This window comes from Vanellus vanellus (genome assembly GCF_965231255.1).
Source record: "Vanellus vanellus genome assembly, chromosome: 15".
Taxonomy (NCBI): domain Eukaryota; kingdom Metazoa; phylum Chordata; class Aves; order Charadriiformes; family Charadriidae; genus Vanellus; species Vanellus vanellus.
The window spans coordinates 337758-363071 of NC_138920.1; the positions used below are offsets into that span (position 1 = coordinate 337758).

Consider the following 25314-nt stretch of genomic DNA (forward strand, 5'->3'; position numbering starts at 1 on the left):
ACCGAAGGCCACCCTTACTGTGCCAAAGCCAGGAACGTCGAGTGTGTAGTCGGACTGCTGACGGAGCCAGTCGAGGAGACTCTTATTCGGGACAGCCTTCTCTGCTTGGCTGCCTGCAGCTGGGACTGGCTGTGGAGTTGAGGTAGCAGCAACCGGCCCATCGGGGAGGGGATTGTTCTGGGGGGGCTGCGCCTGGTCTTCCTGAACATCCTGACAGGGAGGGAGGAAGAGGAAGAGCCCATCAGCAGCACGTGGTGACGCATGCACACCCAGATAAGCAGAGCTCCCAAAGGAGGTCATCTGCTCCCATCACAGAGATTAATCCACATATTCCCAGTGCCTGTTCCTTAAATTACCACCCACCACCACATTACACTTCCACTCACTCCCCAGCACTGGCGGCATGGGGGGCAGAGAGAGCTGGGAGATGCTCCTGAACTCACCTCGAAACACCCTAATCACCAGGAGGACCAACTTCCCCCCCTCCAAGATCACTCCTAAAAGTGGTCTAGAGGGACTGGCCTTGCCCCCACAGCCCCATTCTTCTTTGAGTGAATCCCAGGGTAGAAGGAGAAAGGGTGCAGCAAGCTCTTGGTCACAGCTCCAATACAGTCAAGGACCTTTCCTCATGTTCTCTAACCCTAGACACCCCTCTGAGGTGGGACAGCTGCTTTTGATGATGCTTAGCAGGACTCAAACACTCCAGACAAAGTGCTGCAAGCCAGAGGGAAAACTCCCCTTCCTCCCTGGAGCAGTATCCGCTCCTGCCTGCACCAGCACAAGCCAAGCTGTCCTGGAGGAGGTCACACATTGCCATGGGCAGCAGAGCTTGCACGGGAGAGGTGGACCATGAGACAAATTGTGCCGACTCCGTCGGGGCCATGTGAAAGTGGGGAGCATCAACCCACCTGCAGCCTGGTTGGAAGAGGCCTCTCCTTCAAGAAGATGAGATCCATCCCTTCTACATTTTTTCTCCTGCCCCGTCTCCTCCTCATGGCAGCATCATCTCTTCGGAGGCTGCCATTTACAATTTGTCCTGTGACAGGATGGATTAACCCTGCCTGGAGGATGCCAGACAAGTCCATGCCCAGGGAGCCCTGGAGCGTGTTCACGGTCCCCAGTTTGGGCATGTTTGTGTTCAGGGGAAAAGGAGAGGAGTTCCCCGGGGACCCATCAGAGGCTCTGGACAAGTCCACCGCTGCATCACGCCAGCCGTTCAGCACAATGGGTGGATGAACATGCGTTGCTGCTAGCTGCTCCAAGCTCCTCTGTTTGGCATCTCTCTCCATCTCGAATTCATAGGGCCTCCTGTGCTTCCGCTCGTCCTTTGCGAAGGCAGGGGTCAGGAAACCTTCCTGTGTGTACCAAAGCCAGGGAGAAGGTTACAGCTGCTCGCACACTGCCCAGGGACCACAGCTCTTCAAACCAACACTGAGCTAGTGGTCAGGCTCTTCTGCCTCTCCTCAGGAGCCCTGAAGGACGTCCTTTCCCTGGCTGCATCACACCTCTCTTTCCCTGTCTGGGGATGGTGCAGGAGCACCCTCAAACACACTTTGATCTCCCAAGGTGCTATAACGCTGGGTGCTCTGCCAGCTGCTGGGCAGCCGGGCTGGGGTCCCCGGCCAGCAGCTTCTGTCTCTGCGCTGTGTCCAACAGCAAGAGGAGATGAGAGCGAGCTAGTGACTGGTGGGGCAGTGCCCTCTCCTCCACCCTCCCCTTTGGGACACTAGGGCAGTGTCCCCTTTTCCCCTTGACCACGCTGGGTGCTCCAATGCTGACCCTGGAAGCACCTCTACATCCGCGGGAGCTGCGGAGCTGCCACAGAACAGCCGCATTCCCAGGAGGGGAGCAGGGCTGGCGGGGGGCTGAAAGCACAGGGACCTCACCAGGAGCCCTCATCCAAGGGCACCAAGTGGCTTAAGCCATGTGTTAGACACTACAAGAGGCACTGTGAGGCAGTGAAAACCCAGGCCCTGCTTGGGAAACCCCTGAGCACTTCTGGGCAATGCTTCACCACAGAGTCCCGGCCCTGTCCCTGCCCGAGGGTCCCCCTCACCTTTTGTACCTGTGAGATTAACACCCCGTTATTGAAGCTGGGATCGGGGGCTTCTGACTCGGCGAAGCTGTTCCTGCTGCCGGCATTGCTGGCTACCACTGGAGCTGTCAGCAGGCTTTGTGTCTCAAACTGCTGGCTAGAGGATGGCCACTTGCCCTTCAGAATGGCATGGCAGATGTTGTCAATGCGGTTGATGATCACACGGTCCTGCAAACAGAATTGGATGGTGCCAAGCTGGGACTCAAATGATCGACACGTGTATGTCATCTCAGGATTAAAGACAAAGCCAGCCCTGGTGACCTCAGCTCAGTGGGGAACTGCTTTGGGGCAGGGGTGTCCATGGCATGGGTGCTTGGGAAGAGCACTCCAGTTAAAGCATTCGTGGGGAGCCCTGTGTGGAGGACCAGGAGGCAGAGCTAGGGCTGTGTGAGCCACTGCGGGTCAGGACTGTGCAGTAACACTTGCAATACGAACAGCGTTAGTTTTAAACTCACCTTAGGCCACTCAGAGAAGGAGTAAAGCGTCTTCTCCTGCAGCAGCTGGGCTATGGTCGGTGCTCGGGCATCCTGAAGGTCATCGATCTCCCCGGGCAGGACAGAAGCAGAACTCTTGCTCTCTTCCTCCAAGTACTTCTCTGGACCATCTGAGAAAGAGACAGAGAACAGAGCCCATCACTGCCCTGCCTCTCTCACCCTCTTGAGGTGAACGCAACTCCTCACACCTTCCCACCCCAGTGCCCAGCTGGCTCCACAAAGGTCCCATTCCCCAACCAGCCACCAAGGAGTGCAGCACCCCTGGGTCATGACAGGTGGCCCACACTGCTCAGGAAGGGCTAGCACTCCCGTGGGCTGACTCTGGGGGGCTTGTATTGCAGTGGCCCCCATCCCTGACCATCCCCATACCCTGGAGAGGCGAGGAGGCACATGCCTTTCCAGAAGAAGCGGCTCGCCAGGCAGTGCCCTGTGCCAGGAAGGGAATAACGTCCTGCATTCCATGGGATGCTCATGGCAGAAGGGCTGCTGTGGGTCAGGGTAGGGGGCTCTGGCCAGCCCTGCTGGCAAACGCAGCCACCAACCCTTTGTTCTCCAATCACACCAGCTAGAGGGACCCCAACTCCTGCAGAGGGGAGGCCGCTCCGAGGGCTCGGCAGCCCCAAGGCTTTGGCTCTGCAGGGAGGTCAGTGGGTCCCTCCCACCCCAGCCAGAGGTGAGAGTCAAACAGAGGGAGCTCTCAGGACCGTACCTTGACTCTGGCTGCTGCTGGCTTTCTCCCCCTCATCTCTGTTCTCACACTCTTCTTGCTTCACCCCTTGGGGATCGGGGTGCAGGGTCTCTCTGCAGCCCGCCAGCCCCTCAGCTCCTCGGCCCCAGGCCTCCCCCCCGGCACAGGGGGGCTTTGACCCTGGGGCCCCCAGCAGAGGTGCAGTCAGGCTGAAAGCCTGGCTCTGAGCCTGGCCCGGTGAGTGCTGCAGGGTGCTCTCCTCATCCAGGCCGCGGTCCTCCCTGCCCTCTTGCCCAGGCTCCCCCAGCCCTTCGGGTGTCCCCAGCCCCAGGGACTCTCTCTCGCCGTTCACATCTTCTGGGCAAGTGTCCTCAGGTGTGGGGAGGCCAGAGCTCTGCTCCTCGCCCCCAAGTTCATTAGCCTCGGGGTGACAACCGGCCCTGGTCCTGGGACCACTCAAGCCTTCCACAACATCTGCTGCTGCCTCAGAGTTATCATCATCCTCGTCTTCCTCCTCATCTTCGCTGTGGCTCTGACTTGGCCCTGACTTTGCCTCCATTCCTTTCTCCTGCAGTAGACTGATGAATCTCTGCTCATGAGGAACCTTTATTTCATAGTTATGAAGACTGGGACTGTAGAGCCCCATGCTTATGACCCCTTCCACGGCACCGTGCTCAGGCAGCACTGGCGCAGGGCTGGTGAGGTCTCCCTTCTGCTGCAAGGCTTTGCAGAGCTCTGCTGGGACGCTCCGCGAAGGGTCACTTTCAGGGGTAGAAGGTGAAGGCTCAGCTTCCTCGTTCTGACTGTCCATTTGGTCACAGCGCACCTGCAAACCCTCTAGGAAGGGAGTCTCTCTCATGGCATCTGCATCGCAGCTGGACGGATCCTCGTCCCCCTCTAGCTTGCCCTCAGAGAGTTTAGCAACGCTGCTTCCAACATCTGTGCAACTTGGGCTGTCTCGGGCAAGGGAGCTTTGCTCGCTGTTACAGGCCTTCTCATCGTACATCATGCACACCAATGAGTCTGGCAGAGAGCTCTCATCATAGTTACTGGAAATGATGTCCCGGACTTTAGACATGAACGTTTCACAGTTTGCATCCGGCGGACTTCCCCCAGCCTGGGACATAGTGTTGTCTACGGTTTCTAGCTTGATCTGACTCTCGGCTTCATTCTCCAGGGATTCGCAAGTTCGGTCCACCTGGCTGTACAGAGGGGAACTGTAGAGTTTGGAGTTAGTCTGGTAAAGGCAGCACAGGGTTTCTGGGCCTGGGAGCCCCGTTCTTTTATGCTGGGCATAGTTCCTGTATGCATCTAAAAAAGACAGCTGAGGGTCATTCATGATGTAGTAGTCAGTGCGATTCAGGCCATGCTTGGCGGTGCCGATCAGCAGGTCCCGATCATGTTTGCCACATTCCCACCACACCGGCAGGTAGAGGCTCGGCCGGCACAGCTTGAGCCGCTCGTGGAGCTGCGGGCACTTGAGCACCTGCTCGCGCACCTTTCGCAGAAGTTCAATACGGTAGAGGGTTCTGGCAGCACGTTCCTCCGTGATGGGCTCCACGTAGATGTCAGGGTCTGGGGGACCTACAGCAGGGATAGAAAAGCCAGGCCCCATTACACAGATTGATGAGAGTTACTCGGAGGCAGTGATGAGCAAGATGAGTTTTAACTCTCGCTCAGACTGCAGGTGAGGTGGGGGGAGTGCTTGTAGTGATCGTTGAGGCTTCTTTTCCCAGTCTCACCACCTTCCATTCATTTGACACCAAACAGACACACAGGAGTAAATTCCCTCGACTTTAGCAGATGGACCAAGAGCAGCACTCGGCTGCAGAGGATTTCAGAGTCTTGCCTGAGCTCTGCTCCATCAGTGCCGGCAGTGCTGGAGCTGCCTGGACCTGCCAGCAGAGCGGCTCCCTGGAGTATGAGCCCCTGGTAGCCCTTCGCAGGTTCTCAGGGAAGGGCATCCCTCAACTCATGCAGCTCTTTTGATGAGGAAAACCCACCTAAGGCATTAACACACACATCCAAGGAACTGCGCCTGAGACCGGACCTTCTGACAGGTCTGAGATTAAATCCTTCTGCTGCTGTTAGAAGCAAATCACATTGTGCTTAAATAGCCCCCAAGCAACTTTTCATGTGCCATGTCCTGCACAGTGCCAATGAACTGGGAGTCTGCAGAGCATGCTGAGAAAGTGGATGCCCTGTGTGTTGGTCAGGCTTCCCAAGCCTCCTGTGGTGGGTTCAGACTCCCTTGACCCTGCAGCAGAACTTTCTAGTCAGCTACGCCACAGCACGGGCACTGTATGGACTCTGTCCAGCGCCAGCAGAGAGATGCTTAGAAAGAAACCAGCAATACAGACTGCCCAAACAACCCCCAGCTCCAGCGTGGAGAAGATGTGATTTGCTGCTTCTCTACTTCTCCTCCCTCACATCAGACAGCAACACAGAGGTTTCTGTCTTGGAAAAAATTGGTTGTGATTTCATGTGAGAGCTCTGTGAGACTTGCGAGAGCAGAGGCTAGAGCCCACAGGGCTGCCCTGCCTTCCCGTTGTGCTGGGGAGGCAGTACATGGTGGTGACAAGGCAGCCAGAAATGCACGTGCCTCCCGCAAGCCCACAGCACTGCCTGGCATCTCACTGCCCCCAACTGTCCCTGAAACTCCTCCCTTGCCCTCCTGCTCCACAAGAGCAATGGCACCATTTCTGACCTAAGGCTACATGGATCTACCATTACCCTCCTGCAGGCCACGCAATTTCCACTCACCATCCTCTTTCCACAGTGGGAGACCACAGACATTCTTGCACATGGCCACAAAGCTGTAGAAGTACTTCTCCAGGCTCTCATCTGTCTTCTTCTCCAGTCGAGAGATGGCTCGGAACTGGGCCCAGTCAAAGATCTTTTTCTCCTGGTCATAGATAACCCCAAAGGAGGAGACAGTGCGGTAGAAATCTGCCTGCTCCCTCCTGGTCCACCTGTGGGGCACGGAGGAGACACGAACACCACTCAGACAAGTTCTGGTTCCAGTATGGGCAAGGCATCAGGCAGAGAGGCTCAGAAAGGACTATTCAGTTACTGCCCACCAGTTTTAGAGGAGCTGCCAAGAGGAGCACACCAGGGAGATCACTACAACCTGAGATCCTCTGCCTTATGGCACACACAGAGGAAGAGCGAAGGCCACAGGCCCTCTGGCTCTGGGCACACTGTTGAAAAAACATTCTTGGCTGTCTGAAAAACCACTAAGTGAAGCTCCTGGCTGAGCTGCTGATGGGGCGCAGTCTCCAGCAACTTCTGTGGAGGCACAGACCTATCTCACCTACTTGCTTCCTCCACATCAAGTTATCTCATCATCTCCATGGAAAGGCCAACTCTGTACCAGGAATTAGAAAGAAAGGTCCTGCAGCCACAGTTCACATCCAGCCTCTTCCAGAGGGACACTGGGACCAGGATTTGTTGCCGTAAGGGTCCCAGTAACAAAACCATCCACCCTGCTGACTCCTGGGTGCCAGGGGTGGATGTCACCCCCTCCCCACTGGAGGAAAGCAGCCACGGTGAGGGGGAGTTTCAGTTACAGCACCGTTACAGCACAGCTTTCACTCTGGCTTGGACCCTCTGAGGTTTCACCTCGTGGGGATCACTCAAAGGAATGATCCAGGACAGAGATGGTGAAGAGCGTCCTGGGCAAATACAGCCCCAGGCAAACAAAGCGCAGGGAAACAGAGCACAGGGAACAGACCCAGGAACAAACTGCAGGGCAAACACAGGAGTGGGTCACAGCAGAGAAAGGTGAGTGCTGTGGGCTAAGGAAAGCTTAAAGTTAATTCTCAGCTCCTCTGAATTGCAGCTCTGAGCCAGCACCCACCAGCAGCTCGGACAAGTCAAGGGAGAGCAGACAGGGTGACGGCACCCACCCAGCTGGCCAAAATACACCTAGACAAGCATTTCCACCCCTGCTCCCAGGGGCCATGAGCCCTCTGCAGGGATATTTCATTCCAAAAAGGAGAATAGCAAGAAGAAAGTTAATAAAAAAATCAATGATCCAAATCAAGGAGCCCAACAGGGAGTTTGTTGAAAGGCCTCAAATTAAAGGGTGGTGGGATATTCCTGTAAGGAGATTCAAAAAATAAAAAGCCCACAGAATTAAAGAGCAGGAAATACCAGGCTGCTGTGGTGTCCACAGCACAACCACTGATGCTCCCACCTTGAAGAGGGGATGGTACAACTGGAAGAGGTCCAGAGGAAGGGGAGAGGGAAGATCAGTGGGCTGGAGCAGCTTCCATACAGGGAGGTCGTGAACAGAGAGCACAGGGCAGCACAGATACCAAATGGTTACATGGGGTCCTGCAATGGGGACAGCATCACAGGAGACAAAGCCATTGAGGACTGTTGACCGCAGAGAGTCCCTGTAGCTCAGGAAGTCCAAGGGGACTGGCAGCAATGGGGGCGACATCGTTCTGCCACACACCCTCCCTGGTTTCTGCAGAAAGTCACTCAGGGTACCAAGATGGCCCCACCATCCTTACTGGGATGAAATGGGAGCACACCACCACCAGGATATGCCACCGCCAGGCTCCTGAGGCCACAGGCAGGAGGCTAATGCAGTGGCATGAGAGCTACGAGGGTCAGAAAGGCTACACATGACGCACATGGGCTGTGACAGCACTCATCTGTCACCACTCAGATATGATGTGTCCCAAGCTCACAACACGGCTCAGCAGCACCCACTCTGCTGGGGCTGATCCCTGGCCCAGCAGACACTGGATTTCACCCTGAAGAGCTGTCCCCTCACTTCCTTTCACCGTGTCACCAGCTGCTACCTGCAAACCACAGTGGAGGCTGCTTCCCGGATGGGCTGGCTTCCGGAGCCACAGGGTTCCCTTGAGGATGGGAGCAGTGTTCCCTGCCCAGCAAGGACCCACGTGCCTCCATCACGTGGACAGCTGGCTGCGCAACAGCCATGGTGACATTTACCTGCGTAAATCCAGGGGGGAAAGGATTTCAACTGGCTTAAATCAGCTTTGGAAAGGACCCTCTGCTGTGTTACCTTTTCTGCATTTCTTTGTTCACTGAGTCCATCTCAGAGGCTCTCCTGAACATCTCGTCCTGCAGCCAGTATCCATGGTTACCAGGCACCAGCATCTCGGCACGGGGAGGCAGCTCTTTGCGGTTACAGCGCTGGTAGACAGTGACGAGCCTCCGCAGTCTGGCTGTGAGGGCAGATGAGACAGGCCAGCAGGATCTGTCTGAGTCGGAGCCATCCTGGGCTTCAAACATCAGCAAGGACATTAGTATTTAATGCACAGTCAAAGCCACAGGTTCCCATGTCCCTCCGGCCAGCTCCGAGAGCTCCCTCCTGCCTTCCTCGTCCCATGGGGGGACACCAGGGATCACAGTAATGAGGGGGGGCGTGCGGGCACCATCCCTTGGCCTCTGCACCCTCAAGCTGCTGGCTCACAACCTCACCATGTCTGAGCTTCCTTCAGAGAGAGCTCAGAGGCAGAGATCAGGGTAGGAACGATGGCTCCGGGCCAGGCCATGTGTGGGAGAGGACTGCAACTGCCCACTCAGCAGTGGGGCCAGCCAGCCCACGGCATCTGCCAGCACTGCCCACCGCAGAGACCCTGCACAATCATCTCATGCAGGCAACTGCATGGACAAGGTCAGACCAACGGCTTCTAGTCACCCCTGGGTGGCTCTAGCTGGAAAAACCCTTTTTTGGGACCCTGGCTGCCCTGCCACAGGGCCCACCCCTGGGTCACACGCGACTCTGCACGGGAGGGTCCCCAACAGGAGCCTGCCCAGGATAAGCTACCTACAGAGCAGTGCGTCCCACCAGCCCAGCAGTGTGTCCCTTCAGCCCAGCCGCGCCTGCCTCAGCGCTCCGGCTGTGCTGTGCCAGCCCCTGGGAAGCCACACGCTGCGCTGTGGGAGATACGGCCTCACCTGCCGCTGGTTCATCCCGCTTCTCACTGGATTCGCCCACCCCAGCAGCCATGATGTCCTGCAGAAGGAAACCATCAGAGAAGGCTCTCCAGCCGTGCACAGAACCCCCCGTACTGGCAGCCCAGCCGGCCCTGGCAGGGTACGGAGTGGCACAATGGGCAGGGCTGCGTGTCCTGTGCCCTTGGGTTGCAGTCGCACAGGATCAGAGCAGCACGGCCAGGGGAGGTGACAGCTCAGAGGGCCAGTGCTGTCCATTTTGGGCCTGGAGGGGAGGTCCACTGCAGTGACACAAGCTGTAATGCCACTGCCCAGGACAGTAGCAGTGTGACAGCCTCTGCTGCTCAAACGAACCCTGCTCCCATGCTGCCTCGTTCACTGCTCTTCCTCTCTCCCAGGAGACACCCCAGCTCCTTTGCCAGGGCCCCACGTGGCTGGAGAAGCAGAGTATGAGAGGCAGCACCCCTGGCCGTCCCCAGCCCTCAGTCGCCCCCAGCTCCCCACAAGGTGAATGCTGCCCAGGTCCTCAGGGAACACACAGAGACAACAGCAGAAGCTGTGCTCCAGCACGCAGAGGCGATGCAGGCAGTGTGGGGCAGAGCTTGTGCATGGCACGGCAAAGCCGGCACAGAGCAGGGTCACCGCCAGCGCTGGTTCCCTGGTGCCCCGCAGCAGAGCTGATGGAGCCAAGCCTGCAGCACAGGGTGTGAGGGCAGGCCTGGCAGCAGCAGACGTGCATTGATCACCGTGAATCCCACTCACCTCCTGCTTCTGCAGCCCCTCCAGCTTTTCCCCACTGCTCTCTTCCTTTTCCACGCTGCCCCTGGGTAAGAGAGTGAATTAGTCCCTGGTAGTGGCAGCACAGCCCTCTTGGCTGTGCCAGTCATTGGCAGGAGGGAGTGGAGTGTTGGTGCTCTTGCCATCCCTCCGCCTCGTACTGGGGAGCCAGCTCCCACCTGCCTTCCCCCCTGCCTGCTGCGCTCACACACACGGTCTGCTTCGCTCCTCCTCCCTGCACACAGCTCACCCCACAGCACTGCCCCACTGCCAACCCGGCCCCCAGGAATGAGCCAGACAGCCCCCATGAGCTTGGCTCCATCCCCTGCCCACCTTTCGGCAGCATCCTGGCCTCCGTCGCTGACACCCTGCTCCGCAGAGAGCAGCTTCTCATCTGGCATGCCCACCTTCTCCAGAAAGCACAGCGCCGGGTCTGCCCGCATGGCGTTGTACCTCTCATAACCTGCCATCAAAAAGGAGAAAGATGGCACAAAGCCAAGCCTGAGCCAGGTTCAGGCAAACCTCCTGCTCTGTGGGACACAGCTCCCCAGCCGGCTCTCACTCTCTGTCTGTGCTGCTGCGAGAACAATTCTCACCCCCAGAAATTCAGAATGCTTTCCCAAGAGCTGTTAATTTCTCTGCAGCCCCTGGGCAGCAGGCAAAAAGAAAGGTCAGCCTTTCCATCCCACCAAGCAGCCCTGCCCGGTAGGCAGCGCAGTGCCTGCAGAGCTGTGCCCAGCGCCCGCAGCAGGTTGCAGCTGGGAGCAAACAGCCCCGTGGCTCCTGGAACCTGCAGGAGGACTTCATGACAATGGATTCAAGCTGGAACACAAGAGGTTCCACTTAAATTTGAGAAGAAACTTCTTCTCAGTGAGGGTGACAGAGCACTGGAACAGGCTGCCCAGGGAGGTTGTGGAGTCTCCTTCTCTGGAGACATTCAAAACTCGCCTAGACGCCTTCCTGTGCAACCTCATCTAGGTGTTCCTGCTCCGACAGGGGGATTGGACTAGATGATCTTTTGAGGTCCCTTCCAATCCCTAGCATACTGTGATACTGTGATACTGTGTGATACTGTGACAAGGCTGGGGATGTCAGGAGAGGCCCTGTGCCTTCCTCCTCACCCTCACTTGGCAACTGCACGCTGCTTCTGGCAAGCCAGAGGAATCTGCCATGAGACCGAGAACTGCAGTGTGCCTGACCCACCACCAGAATGAGCTGGCAGTGCCACAGCTGACAGTGCCTGGGGAGAGCTGCCTTGGCCCTGTGTGGCCATGGTGAATGGCCACGGCTCTGCCCCCTCATACTGACATGACGTCCCCTCCAGGTACTGGAGCTCTGGCCAGGTGCTCCACTTGGGTTTCTCTCATGTACTGGCACCCACCAGACAAGCTGGGTACACACCATGCTTGAAGACACCGATGAGCAGGGATTTATCGGCTTCGGCGTTCCACCAGTCCACTGGGATCTCCACGTAGTCAATGTCTGGCAGCAGCACGTCCAGCTCTCTGTGGCAGACAAGGTATGAATGCCCTCTCCCAGCTTCACTAGACAGTGGAGCGCACTGGGCACTGCTGGGCAGGGGCAGGGGGAGACAGCAGCCATCACTCGTTGGCTTGGGGACAGCTAATGAATGCAAGGCTGACCTGGGGCCTGCCATGGGGGATGTGCACGTCTCCCGGGGGTCAGAGAGCTGGAGCCTTGGCTCCACCGCAGCCCACTGCCTTCCCCATCCTCTTTCTCCAGAGCTGGGGAGGCTGCACAGCCCCTCTCCCCTCCCACCCAAGCAACACCAGAGGACTGGAGATCCTATCTGATCCGAAGAGCATCTCTTGGGGGAAAACACTTCAAACCTACCAGCCCCCAAAGAATAGCATGTGCGGTAGGGTGGGCTGCAACATCCCCTCTGCACAGACTCGTGCTGATAGAGCTGTGCTGGGGAAGGCAGCACACCTCGAGGAAATTAAGCTCAGCATATCACACTTCTCTCTGAAGCACCAAGAGCTGTGTCTTTGCAGGCAGGGCAGAAGCTGGCAGGCTGAGGGCTCAGTGGCATTACCAGAGCCTGCCAGACCCTTGTCCTCAGTGCTGGGAAGGGACCGCAGGCCACAGCAGTGGGGCACGCTCTGCTCCGAGGTCTGGCCCTGGGAACTGCGCACAGTCTCTGTGAGCCCCCACTTTGGATTGAAGGCCAATTTGTCAGGCAGCACGTGGAGACATTTTCCTGCAGGCTGCAGGGTGTCCCCAAGCATCCTCACCACCCCCGATGCCGGCACCGTAGCCTCAGAGCTACCTCAACAGGGCTGCCACGGCCGCGGTCCCTGCCCAGGGAGAGCTGCTGTCTAAGGATGAAGTTTTGTCTGAGCAAGACCTGGGGATTTGACCACAGGGTCTGACTCGCCCGGAGCTGCCGTGAGCCCAGATGTGGCTGGGCTGGGTGGCTGTGGCAGTGCTCGAGCGTGGCCACCACCTCCCCGAGAAGCATCGCAGGGGTTCACCGTAAGGTCCCTACCTGGCAGGGGTCCCCTCGAAGGCTTTGTCCGCAGCCTCCCCCAGCACTTCAGCCTTCAGGTAGTAGAGCATTCGCACCCGCAGCAGAACCCTGTCCCGGGGCAGCAGAGAGGAACGCACACTAGCACGCAGGTGCTCAGATGCCAGCCTAGGGCCTGGCCCAGTGGCCCTCGCCAAAGCGTGTGCAGAAGGACGCTCCGAGGGTCAGTAGGGCCAGGGAAACCTGCTCAACACCCTGTTTCCCCACGTGGGAGGACCCACTTTCTCGAAGCAGGATGGGCACCGGCCATGTGGTGTCATGCCACAGTGCCCAGCCCTGCGGTCTCCTGGGGCCCTGCGGCCAGAGGTTTGCTGCTCAGGACATGGCTGCTGTCCCAAAGCGGTCCAGCAGCCAGAGCACGGTGATACTGCGTGGGCTGGGAGCCCTTTGCGGCTCCCTCCCACCCTCCCCAGGCTAAAGGCCCTCAGCCCACGGTCTCCACGAGCTGGCGTGGGCTCCCACACTCACTTGTTGCAGTGCTGTTTGAGGTGCTTCTTGTAGCTGTCATCATGCAGGACGACCTCAGGGTTGCAGGTGGCGAGCCAGTCCGCGTTCTTTATCTCGGGAAGCAGCATCTGGTTCTTCGTCTTCTTCCCCTTCCTGCCTCTGGGCACTGGTGCTGACAAGCCTGTAACAGCAAGTGGCAGCCAGTGAGCACCACGGGCGCCACGGGCCAGGCCGGGCACCACTGCGAGGCATCTCTGGAGCTGCAGTGCCCAAGCAGGGCGGCAGAGCCGGGGAGCTGGAGAAGGCCGAGCAAAGCTCCTGGCTGCAGGTCGGCGAGCCAGGATGGGAGAAGTGCACGGGGTAAACGCAGAGCATGGGGGGCTCTGTCTCCAAGAAAAACTTGGGCATCACCACAGAAACTGAATTGCTGTGAGTTCTCAATGCAATGCTGAGCCCAAAGGATAACATGACCCCTCGATGTATAAAAATATCACATAGAAGCACGGAAGGGACTTTGGTGATGGGCACAGCTCTTAGAGCCTTACCTAGACGCTACAGCCAGCTCTGAAGTTCATCTTACAGGGACAACACAGTGATTTGGGAGAAGAGTTCAAACAAGAGGCTCCCAAATGATCAAAGACCAGAAGACAATCCTGACGATCTGAGATCTGCTCTGTAAGGGTTGTTTCCTATTCCGTGCATCAGGAGGAGGGCTGCGTGGGAACTGGATCACTGCAAGGGGGGGCATTTACACTTGGCAAAGATACTGAAGAGAAAAGGAACAAAGTCCCACCTGGCTGACAAAGATAAAATGAGATCCAGTGGCTGGAGCTGAAAATTAGACACATTTTCAAACTTGAAATAAGATGTGAGTTCACAGCAGAACATGGAAACAACCCCTGGTGGGGTCATTACTGTTTGGAGTCTTCTGAGAGGGAGGAGCTGCCTCCCTGGGCAGATGCTTCTGCCGCAGGGTCCTGCAGATGTCCTCTCCTGCCTATGTACGCGAAGGGGAAAGAAGTCTTTCAGCAGTCCCATCCCATCTGTCCAGTCTTGCGACACCAGGGAAGAAGAGAGAGTATTGCCGTGTCCTCAACACCTTCATAAACTTTGCAGCTCCAGCCCAGGTGGCTGCTGGAGGCCTGCAGTGGGCACCAGGGCTCCTGTACTCAGCACCGAATCCACCTGACGAACTCTGGGCAAACGCTGCTTCCTCAGCAGCTTGGCCTCTTCCAGGTCGGAAGGCAGGACGGGGTTGGATCAGAGCAGAGCTCTGAGCTGGGCTGCCCTCATGCTGTGCTCATCCCTTGTAGCCAGGCGGATACAGGATTGAGAAGGAACAGCCCCAGGGTGCACTAGCAAGGCTGGAGGTTGCTGCTGCTCTCTGCACATCAGGGAGACCCGGAGCATGTCTCGCCTGGTCAGCTCTCTGCAAACACGAGTGGTACCTCAGGCTCCATGGTGAGCCACAGCAGTGTCCGCCGCGTGGCTGCTCCGCACTGGAGGGTTCTGCTCTCCTCCAGCTTCTGAGGTTGGGCTAGATGGTTTCGTTGTCCCTCTGGCCAAGACCACATGGAGGTTTCACAGGTGGGAAAAGCCATTCTGACAAGCTGATGGAGAACGTCCTGGTTGCTTCCCTCTGCTAAATATCCAATTTTAGTATTGCTCTTGCGCTAAAGCATTCATGAGCCTCCAATGAAACCGTGGCTTGTTTGTTACTTGGCATTATCTAAATCAAGCCCACTCATATCAGTCAATTTGTTTCTTACTCTTGCTCTGCTCCCCACAGGGCTCTCAAGTCCAGTCCCAGCGCCACTCTGGGCAGGGCTGTGTGGCAAGGGCAGCAGGCAGCACTGACATTGTAGGAGGTGATTGGAGTAACTTAAGGAAGCCACTGAAGGCCATGTGCTTGGACCTCACGCTGTAAAGCCAGTCGGGCATTTCCACACAGAAGGAAATGGTGATGTTGGGTTTTAAGTACCAAGTAACACACAGCACACTCTCGGGGCTCAGCAACAGCACCACTCCAGAACAGCCTCCCCTGCGCTCCACCACCTTGAAAGAGGAGCCCCAGGTTTCAGTCAGGCTCCCTGATGATAAAAGCAGACTGGAGAGTCCCAGCCACCTCGATACTCACCTCGCGCCACAGATCACAAGCGCACAACAAGCAGCACACAGCCGTGGGGCTCTGACCACGGAGGGAGGGCCGTGGCCTCCCCCAGCCGTCCCTCCCAGCCCAACTCACCTGTCCTGAAAGCCGCAGGATGCGGACACTGTGCTGCTAGGTCAGCGCAGAGTCCTCCGACACAGAACGGGCAGTGACCACGTGTCCCAGGCCACAACCCTCCAGCTGATCCAAGGAGCCAGAACTGGCTCTGTCTTCATATCACTAAAGACAAAAGCCACTGCGGCTGCATGGTGCTGTTTGCACGGTGGGCGCTATTTGCTGTGCTGCTCCAGCCCCAGGGGACACCTCTTGCGAGCAGACGCTGCACTGCAGGCACGGGGGCGAATCTGCAGTGCCCCACTGCCCAGGCAGAGCCAGAGAGCGGGAGAGCAGCACTGGGAAATGCTCTGGGTTGGCCCTGTCTGAAGCTGAGTATATACTGGAGACCTCTACCCAACGGAACACAGATGCAATTACAAATTGGACATGTGGTGTGCTATGTGGACCTCACACACTGGAAAATAAGCGTACGAGTCCTCTGAACAGGGAGGGCACAGCGAAATCTGACATAAACGGTCCTGCTAGATGGAGTGAGAGAAGGCAGCATCACCTGGGTGGGATTCTGCATCACAGAGGTCTTGGGACAAACCAATGCTGCATTTCTACCCATGAGGGCAGGGACTGCAGACCAGTATGTCTGGGACAAGAACCATGATGGTGACAAGCTGGTGACCTGGGGTGAGATGGCTGCACAGACTGCACCACCAGCTTCCCCGGCACAGCTGCGAGTGCCACATGTGGTGGTCTCAGCAGTTGGCACTAGGGTCAGGGCTGCCAACAGGCGCAGGTAGGGTCCCTGCACAACGATCCATGCCGCATCCTGCGATGCCCTGAGGAACAGCCAGGCACATCTATGCTCTGACTGAAATAAGCACCCTCACACGTATCACACCCAATGTATTCATATGGTCACCAGCGCCCCAGGAGCTCACTGCCCGGTGTCTCCCCGCGCGGGGGAACCCTAACAGTATTCACAGGCCAGAGAAAACTTAGTAGTGCCCAGTTGAGAGCAGGATGGTATCTCTGCTCCCACCACCAGGCTCTCTGCACCAGCCATGGCACTGGGAGCCAGGAAAGAGCCTCCCCCACCCAGCCAGCCCCTGCTGCTCGCTCTGAGGGCCAGTGTGGAGGTCATTCCCACGGCAGCCAGTCTCTCTGTGCAGAGAGAGTTGCACTGCTCAAGCACAACTGCTTGCTGTTTCAATCAGCACCGCTTTGACTTCTACAGCCTCTGCCCTGTAGGCTAGCACAGCAGCGGCGGGTACAGATACAATGGCAGAGAGAACACGCAATACCTGAGTGATTCTGCAGAGCCTGGTTCTGGCCGTCCTTCGTCGGTGTGATGAGATCCCAGATAAAACTCTTAATCTTCTCATCCCCCTTGTAGTGTTTGACGCAATAGACCAGCAAAGCCCGACAAATCATCTCCATGTCCTTCTCATTCAGGTGCCATTTGAACCGCCCGTGGGTCAGGATATCCTTCCAGCGTCCCCAGCTAGAACAGCAGAACATAGACAGAGTAAACGCTCCTGTGCAACTAGCAACCTCACCGGCACCTCTCTCCTGGAGCTCGCTCAGGGACATGGCCCTGCCAGCTCCCCTGGATAGGGGTGTTCTGCCCCCCCATTACGGGAGCAGAGAGAAGTTTGCCCAGGACTGAACAGGGCAGAGGCAGGAGCAGACTCTGGAAGAGCCAACTGCACTCATGCTTTGCCCCCCTAACTCTCCTTCCATCCCAAATGTTCACTTAGAGCCCAGGTCCCACCAAGGAGGTCACTGCTGGAAGGAGGGCATACTGCAAGCAGGACGGACAGAACACGGTTGGGGCAGCCAGTGGCCCACCTGCGCACTGTGGCATCTGGAGGCTGTGGCTGTACTCTCTGGGAGGGGGTGAGACTCACCCAAATATGAGCAGGTTTTTCTCCACACGGAAGCATTCAGCCCGCAGGTACCGCCGTGTCTTCTCGTTGAAGCGCCGCGAGCGCGTGGGTCGTTCATCTGAGTCACTGTCCAGCTCGGAGAACTCCATCAGCTCATCCTCTTCAAAGGAGTTGTAGTGTTTAGTTTGCTTCCGCACCCGGGGTCTGTCAATGACCAGGCTCTCCTAGAGGGACAGAGGAGAATGCGCTCGGGTATAGGCAGAAACACCTGCCTTCCATCGGGGCATAGTACATCCTCTTCTCCACACTGCCACCCTGCTCTGCTCGTGCCTCTGGTTCCCAGCTCACCAGCCCCGTGGCTAGCCATCCCCTTCCCACTGGGATACCTGCTCCAAATTACCTGCGCGCGGCTCTAGCCTGCACACACGAGACAATTCCTTGCCAGCACACAATTCAGCCTGAACAATGGGAGGCCGAAAATTAGGCCCTCTGGGTTCAAACTGCTGACAACCAGCAGCTGATTCAGCACTGAATCACACTCCCGGCCCTCCCAGCGCTGCCTGCGCTGAGTGCTGTGCCGGAGGCGGTGTAATTTCTGTGTCAGGGGAAAGAGGTGGGCTGGAAGAGGAAAGGCAGCTTCCAAGAAGGTGCAGGAGGGAGCAATATGAAATTAAATAGCATGTACCTGCCTTCTCTCCTTCCCCCCACCCTGTCGAATGAATTCACGTCAGCTAAATCTGCCTGGATTTCAAGCACGTGGGACACCCCCCACCACCACCGTTCTCCCTGCTAGAGCAGTGAGCTCTGCAGAGCTGCAGGGCCTCTTGCTGCTGTCTAACACCACCTCTGTGGCATTGCTGCCTTAGCTGGAATTTCAGCAGGTGCTGGGGCTGCACTGAAGACGGCTGCTGCGCCCTGCGCTCAATGGAGGAGCTGGGAGGAGAGGCCTGGGTCGCAGCCAAGCCCACGAGCTCAGCAGGGCCAGCAGTGATGGGACCCCATCTGTCCACTCCTGCCTCCCCACAGGCAGAGTCATCAACCCTCCCAGCTCCACCTCAGCGCTCAGCTACAGCGCTCCTTTCACGGGCAGAGCAGGCACAGGCCGAGAACAGGGATGCTGTCCCTGGAAGATGCTCCCAAGAGGCATGTAGAGAACCTGCAGCAGCTCTGCTACCAGGCCAGGAGAAGCCAAGCACCACCTCACTGGAGGTCCAGCTACCACATTTGCCCACAGCCACTGTGGGAAGAAGCCAGTTTGCCAGTGAGGGCAAGAGGCGAGACTCCAGGAGGATTCCTTTCCAGTCTGCAACTGCCTTATCTGGACATTGTGACAGGCCTGCAGTTGTGGGGCACACGGGCCACGTGCTGGATCCTACCTTTTCATTCTTGGCATCTGTATCGAGCTCTGCTATCTTGGCCCACTTCTGCCAGAAGTTGGGGTCATCTAAGGAAATGTCAGTTCTGTTTCCTGATGCTACGAAGCTGGCCTGGGAGTGAAAGAAGAGGAGTAAACAGGGTGCAACCCACCACCCAGATGTGCCTTCTCCCAAGTAGAGATCCCCAACGCATCTGTCTGCAGCGCAGTCTCACTGCCATGGGGTGTTACACACCATGTTGGCACATGCCAGAGGGCCCTTTGTTTGCTTAAGGGAGCTGAAGCCCTCTCTTCTGCAGTCCTGCTTGACCCGTTGGAATCGGAGCCTGGGCTGTGCCACCCGCAAGAGGAGGGACAGATGGCCCTTGGTGCCCCCAGCAGACACTAGCCATGAGCGTGGCACAGCACTGACTCCTCGGGCTCTCTCCTGTGGGGGTGTCAGGGCCCCACGGTGCACAGATTCCCATGGCACAGCAGCACCCAGCTTTGGGCATTGTGAGGGCCAGCAGCCGGGTCCTGCCACCATCCCAGGGCTCTTCCTGCAGAGCCAGGTCTCACGGCAGCAGAAGAGTGAGGCTGGAGACAGAGATGGGCTGTGCTGTAGGAAGGCTCTGCTTAAGGTCCCACACCCAGGTGTCCACCTGCCTTTCTGCTTGGCAAAGCACCACACTGGGGAACTGGTGTCCAGAAGGGCAGGGGAGGTGACAGACTCTGGATCAAATAAGCTCAGCCCATGAGTTCAGGACTGGATCAGCTCAGCTCAGCACTGGATCTCACCCAGGCTTTGAACTCATCCACCCTTCCCAAGGAGAGGCTTGACCCTGCCCACAACAGCCCCGGGCAGAGGGTTTATCTCTGGGCATGACCTGCTGCTGTGGCAAGGAGTCCTCAGACCATCAGAAGAGCAAGCCCTCCACCCTGTGGTGCCCTGACTGGGAAACACGAGCAGCTCTGCATCCGTCCATACCACCAGCCTGGTGACAGAGCACATGTGGCACTGCCCAGCACCTGGAGGGCAGCCCTTGCTCTGCCTTCTCACCAGCCTGAGCAGGCCTAAAAGGGAAACTGGAAGCTGGCAAGCTGAACCCTCCCAGGCAGCCTCACATCACCCGCCCAGGCTGGTGGCCCCCTCCTCAATGCTCTGCTGCCCACCAGTGAGATAGGAGACCATGCTGCTGCCGTGCCCCTGCGAGGTCTCCCTCCTGGCCACAGCGGGACAGGTAGGAGAGCTTGGCCTCCTGTCTCAAAGAGACAGGTAAGAGGTCAGCCCAACACTACTGCCCTGCGCACTCCCAGAGTGTCCCCCACCACCCCAGGGGGAGACCTCCTTCAATCCCAGTGGAGCACAGCACACCTTGGCAAAGGTGGAGCCCTTCCCCTCAGATTGGATCGTGATGGTCTGTGTCCTGCGCTGAAGGATCTGATCAATGTCTTCCTCGCAGAACTTCGATCCTTCATCCTCCTCGTCCATGAGAGCGCCGTAGGCACCCTTCCGCAGAAGGTCCTCCACCTCCATCTTTGAGAGCTGCTGAACCTGCCCAAAACACAAGGGCATCACCAACCTGGCCAGCTGCCCTGGGCACTGCACAGCAGGAGAAGGCTCTTCCCTCTGCCCCAGGAGGGAGGGCAGAGATGCCCCAAGCCAGCCCAGACCTCCCTCTACTACAGCAAAGGCGTCACTTTAAAACATTGCCCAAGTGACTGTCAGGAATTTCAGTCCATGTCACCCAGACAGAGCACCACACATGTCCCCCACCCCACAGCAGTGCAGGGACAGCCTGTCAGGTCAAACAGCAGCAACGTGAGTGTGTGGGACCGGGCTCTCCCTGCCCTGAAGCCTGCCCAGGTCTCTGCTCTGACCTGGCAGTGACTTGCAGGAGAAGGAGAAGAGCTCTCCTGCAGCACCTCCAACCTACCCCGTTGGTGCTGCCCTTGCGGTTGATGTCCTGCAGCACGGCTTTATCCAGGCCCAGCTTCAGGCTGGCCTTGTCGAACATCTCCCGCTCGTACGAGTTCCTGGTGATGAGGCGATAGACTTTCACCGCCTTGCTCTGCCCGATGCGGTGGCAGCGCGCTTGAGCCTGGGAGTGCAGAGGACACAGTGTCAAGCACAGTGAGCCCAGCAGGATGGGGACCGTGTGGCTCGTGGCACCCTGCACCATCACCCACCACTCACCCACCTGAGCCACAGTCAGCTCCCACCCACCAGAGCACCCTCACCGAGAGCCTGTGGCTGACCTGGCAGGGCTCTGCCAGCGGGTGCTGGTTAGTACCAGCCCTGCGTGGTTGTGGAGCCAGAATTGGAGACCCCTGCACCCCCGGGCAGGACACAGGGCTCAGGCTGGAGCCTTGGCTCTCTGCAGATGAGGGGCACCCAACACTTCACCCCCTCCAGCACCAGGTATGGACAAAGTGTTGCCTGGTCTGTGGCCCACCCATACTTTTAGAGCCACACTGTGATCTCCCCCATGAGATGTGCCCTCTGCCTGCACTCCTGTGGCTCTCCCAGCACAGCACCCCATGGCCAGCACAGCCGGGTGCTGCTGCCCCTCCCACCCCGGCTGGCATGAGTGACGGGACCTGTGCTGCCGGACCTCCCAGCAGCTCTCCCAGCCCAGCCCGTTACCTGGAGGTCGTTCTGTGGGTTCCAGTCTGAATCAAAGATGATGCAGGTGTCGGCAGCGGTCAGGTTGATGCCCAGCCCACCCGCCCGCGTGCACAGGAGAAAGACGAAACGATCCGAGTCGGGCTTGCAGAAGCGGTCGATGGCAGCTTGGCGCAGGTTCCCGCGCACCCGCCCATCAATGCGCTCATAGGTGTACCTGCTCCGAGAGGGGAAGAGGCGAGAGCAGGGTCACAGTGGGGCCTGAACTGGCTGTGGATTACAAAAACCTTCTTGTTCCTCCCCGCGGGCTGTGTGTGGGCACGTGGGCAGCTGGGAGTTACTGGCAAGACCCGTGCACAGGTGGAGGCTCAGGCTCCATCAGCCTGTGTGCACTGTGGTTGTTCCCAAAAGTTGTTCCTCTTATGATGGCAAAATCATCATGACCCCACACACAGTGCATGGATATAGGGCTCACGGGAACCACAACCAAAGGAAGGGCCTATTTCCATTTAGTCACTCCTAGGACTAGCCCTGGGCAATGCAGAACAGACAGGTCAGAGCTGCCCAGCGTTGGGGTCTCTGCACCCACCAGCCTTAACTCAGGTCCTTTGGTATGTGGGCACAGAATGGCCAAATCCCCACCTTGGGCTGTTTCCACTCTGAACCTACAGTGCAGGACGGAGGTGATGTGGAGGAGCTGTGGTGAATGCTGAAGCCTGTACTAACCGCCTCTGAATGAGATAGTCTTCCAGGATGTCGAGGCAGCGCACCATCTGGGAGAAGATGAGCACCTTGTGCCCACCAGCGATCAGCTTGGGAAGCAGCTTATCAATGAGCACCAGCTTCCCGGCCGCCTGGATCATCGCCTGCAGCTGGAAGTCTGGCGCCTCTGGGCTGTGTGTCTTACGGAAGTCTTCCAGGATCTTCTCCTCCGCCCCTGCCAGGTGAGAAGGGACATGAGCTTTTGGCAAGGCTGGCAGTGCAGCTACTCCCAGCCTCCCATCCAGGGCAACAGAGAGCCACCACTCAAGGAAGAGAACCCATGCAGTTGATCAGACCTAGGGAGGTTGGCTAGAGACCTCCAGAAGCCCCTCCACTCCTGTGACTCTATACTCCTTCAGGGCTTGCACCAGCTCTTGGCAGAACAAGCCAGGCTGGGAAGTTGGAGAGGGTCCCACACCAGAACACCCCCAAACATAGCAAGCCTTGCAAGACCCCGAGGTGCCCACCAGCAAGCAGCACTTGCGGGGAGCTGGGCTGCCTGTGAGGGCAACGAGGCAGATTGCTGCATCCTGTGCTGGGCCTGGATGCACAACCACACCAGCAGCAGACAGCATGACAGCCTGAGCTGGCTCCCAGGCTGGGTGAGCTCTGCAGGTAGTGACCAGTAAATGTTGCAGTGGTATCTGTCCCCCCACACCTCCTCTCACCATTAATGAGATACGGGTGATTGCAGCACTTCCGCAGCTCCATCATGGTGTTGATGAGGTTGGGCATATTATGCTGGTTGGCACCCTTGGAGAGGAAGGAGAAATTCTTCTCCAGGATGGCCCGGTAGTATTTCTTCTGGATATTGGTCAGCTCCACCTCAATGATGGTCTCCTGCTTGGGTGCCAGATTCTTCTCCACATCATCCTTCAGCCGTCGCAGCATCATGGGCTTCAGGATGGACTGCAACTTCTTCACCTGCCAGAGCAAGCGCAGAGATTCACTGCCCACCCTGCATGGCAAGCACATGGTGACAACAGCAGAGGGACCTGCAATGCTAGAGCCGCCCCAGGCTGGAAACCCCCTACAAATGACCCTGAAGCAGATGCTCTGCTGACAGCCAGGACAACCTCAGGGTCTGGCTTCCTTGGGGCAGGCACATGAGTAACCAGCCCTGGGCCATGAACTCCACACGCTTCTGCTGCCGGCAGCCTTGGATAAATGTGTCTGCTGCAAGAGGAGAGCCGAGAGCTTTGATAGCAGCCGAGATGACGGTTGCTCCATGTGCCCATGCCTGCTCCCTCAGAATGACAATCTTTGTGCAACCTCCACTTAAGCCAGACACTGAAATGGCAGCGAGACAGCCCAGGGGATCGAGCTGCTTTCCATGATCCATGCTCAATAAGAACTTTGGAGTGTGGCTCCCCAGGGGAACCTGACAAAGGCGACTGACACATGGTCTCCTCACTCCCCCTACATTCCTGTTAGTCTCAAGGACAGACCAGGTAGGAAAGCGGGGTGAGCAGTGCTGCCCAGGCACGCAAGGGGCAGTAGGAAGCTAGGCAGGGAGTAGACCACTGCCTCGGCACAGGCTGGTCTCTTCTCTCTAAAGCAGTGTTGGGGGCTCTGTCACAGCTTCACTTCTCCTGGCACGAGGGGTCCTATTTAATTCCATGAAGCACATGTCTGAGTGCACGCCTGGCTTGGTGACCATGTGTCCCAGTGGCCTGTGCTAACAGTCACCAGCATCACTCTTCTAGGTACCTGCTCCTCTGTCTTCAGGTCTCCAAACTCCTCCAGAAAGGCTGTCTCTGAGGGGAACTGCTGTGGCTCCAGGAAATTCAGGAGGCTGAAGAGCTCCTCCACCGAGTTCTGCAGGGGGGTCCCTGTCAGCAGCACCTTGTGCTCCTGGGTATACACAGAAAACGGGTTGAGGACTCAGACCCACCGACTGGGTCCAAGGGGGCCCAAGAGTGCAATACTCCTTGTCGTCCAGCCTCAGGAGCGCTCTGGGTGGCCTGGGGGCACACACACTCCCTGAAAGGCTTCCTGGGCCATGGTGCCCACCCTGATCCGGCCACTGCCACGCAACACTGCCTTGTGGCTCCCAGGATGCTTTCCTGGATGTGTCCCGGTCCACCTCTGTGCAGCAACAACAGCCAAAACTGAGAATCCCACACTGCCCCAGGCTTCAGCCCTGCCCTGGCACAAGACCTTCAGGCAGGGCTGTGCTGGCATCAGATGGGGACAGTGACAGAGCCCAAGCCCCCGCACACCTGGGGGCAGGATGTCTCTCTTCAGGGCTCGGGTAGAACAAGAGGGAACACGGCCCACGTGATACCAAGGGGCATCAGAAACCTGCTGCTAAGGCCAGCATGAGCAGGGTGCTCCAGGGGGCACATATGACTGTGTCAAGTGTGCACTGGGAACAAGGGGCAGCTTTTATTAGGGCTTCACCATATAGATACATGTGCAATAAAAGGAGATGGGGTCCAGACAACCCCCAAGACCTGGGAGTGTGAGATGACCCCTCAAGGAGAATGCACTCCCTTCTATGCGCTGACACCACCAGCTGCTGCCTCCTGGGTCACACCAGCCGCTCTGTCCCAGAAGTGTCAGACACTTGGGTGCTCGCTCACTGCTCAGGCTAATCCTCCTGCCCAAACCAACGCAGGGAATGTCCCCAAGAGTCACCAGCTATAAAAGAAGGGCAACTGTAAGGTGGGACAACGGGAGGCTCCCACAGGACTTGTACAAAGGAAGGTGATGGTTATGAAGGGGGGCCAGCAGACATCCCGCTTTGCCCCAGGCTGCTCACAACCCAGCAGGGATCTGCACAAAACACAAGGTCATCAGGAAACAGCAGGGTCTTTGGGAACTGGAGAAATAAGACTAATAATTTTCAGAGGCCCGGCCCAGCTCCATGTGAGTGTGATGGAAGCTGGGTAGGGCTGGGAGACCCAACAGCCCCGATGTCCAGCATAAAGCAGCACTGCCTTTCCCAGGGCTGGAAAGGAGCTGGACATACAAATTCATTTCTCAGAGCAGCTCATCAATCCCTTTTTTCACCACCCACAGTCCTGCACTCCCATCCCTGGCATGGACTGGTCCCATGTTTGCAGAGCAGTAAGAAACCAGCTTGAATATTGCAGCCCTGCATGCCGCAGGGTGTAACGCACACCACAGCTGGAGGATGCTGTGCACGGCTGGTCAGCAACTGCCTGTGTGCTGCAAGGCCAGGCAGTGCTCCACCAGGGACTGCACACAGATGGGAAGGCATCGGGGGCCTTGGCCTGCTGTGGGTTAACATTCCACTTCAGCAAAAAGGACTTTGTGAGGGCACCTCCACCCCATCCACCATCAAAGGGCCCCCAGTCATTGGCACTTCGACCTGATGGGTCCTGGATGGTTTTCCCTCTGACAGGGAGCTCTCAGCCCTGGCACTGGGCCTCAGCAGCTGGCAGTGGCATCTGATGGCTAGGCATGGCCACCTCTGGCCCACCCTGCTCGCACGTGAACCTGGGCAGGACATG

The 25314-nt window shown here is 57.7% G+C and overlaps 1 protein-coding gene across 1 annotated transcript in view; it reads right to left on the minus strand.

Moving 5' to 3' along the window:
* Positions 1–25314, minus strand: part of CHD6 (chromodomain helicase DNA binding protein 6) — a gene marked incomplete at its 5' end in the record, with an annotated part of 92211 nt that overhangs the window by 8438 nt on the left and 58459 nt on the right. The window contains 22 exon segments of the mRNA XM_082490873.1: positions 19–210; positions 909–1355; positions 2057–2263; positions 2551–2699; positions 3299–4861; positions 6041–6249; positions 8319–8538; positions 9218–9275; positions 9977–10037; positions 10325–10454; positions 11393–11496; positions 12501–12590; positions 13008–13167; positions 16509–16708; positions 17115–17317; positions 18470–18580; positions 19823–20002; positions 20385–20549; positions 21095–21290; positions 21800–22010; positions 22504–22759; positions 23546–23689. Of these exon segments, the coding sequence (XP_082346999.1) occupies positions 19–210; positions 909–1355; positions 2057–2263; positions 2551–2699; positions 3299–4861; positions 6041–6249; positions 8319–8538; positions 9218–9275; positions 9977–10037; positions 10325–10454; positions 11393–11496; positions 12501–12590; positions 13008–13167; positions 16509–16708; positions 17115–17317; positions 18470–18580; positions 19823–20002; positions 20385–20549; positions 21095–21290; positions 21800–22010; positions 22504–22759; positions 23546–23689 (5256 nt within the window).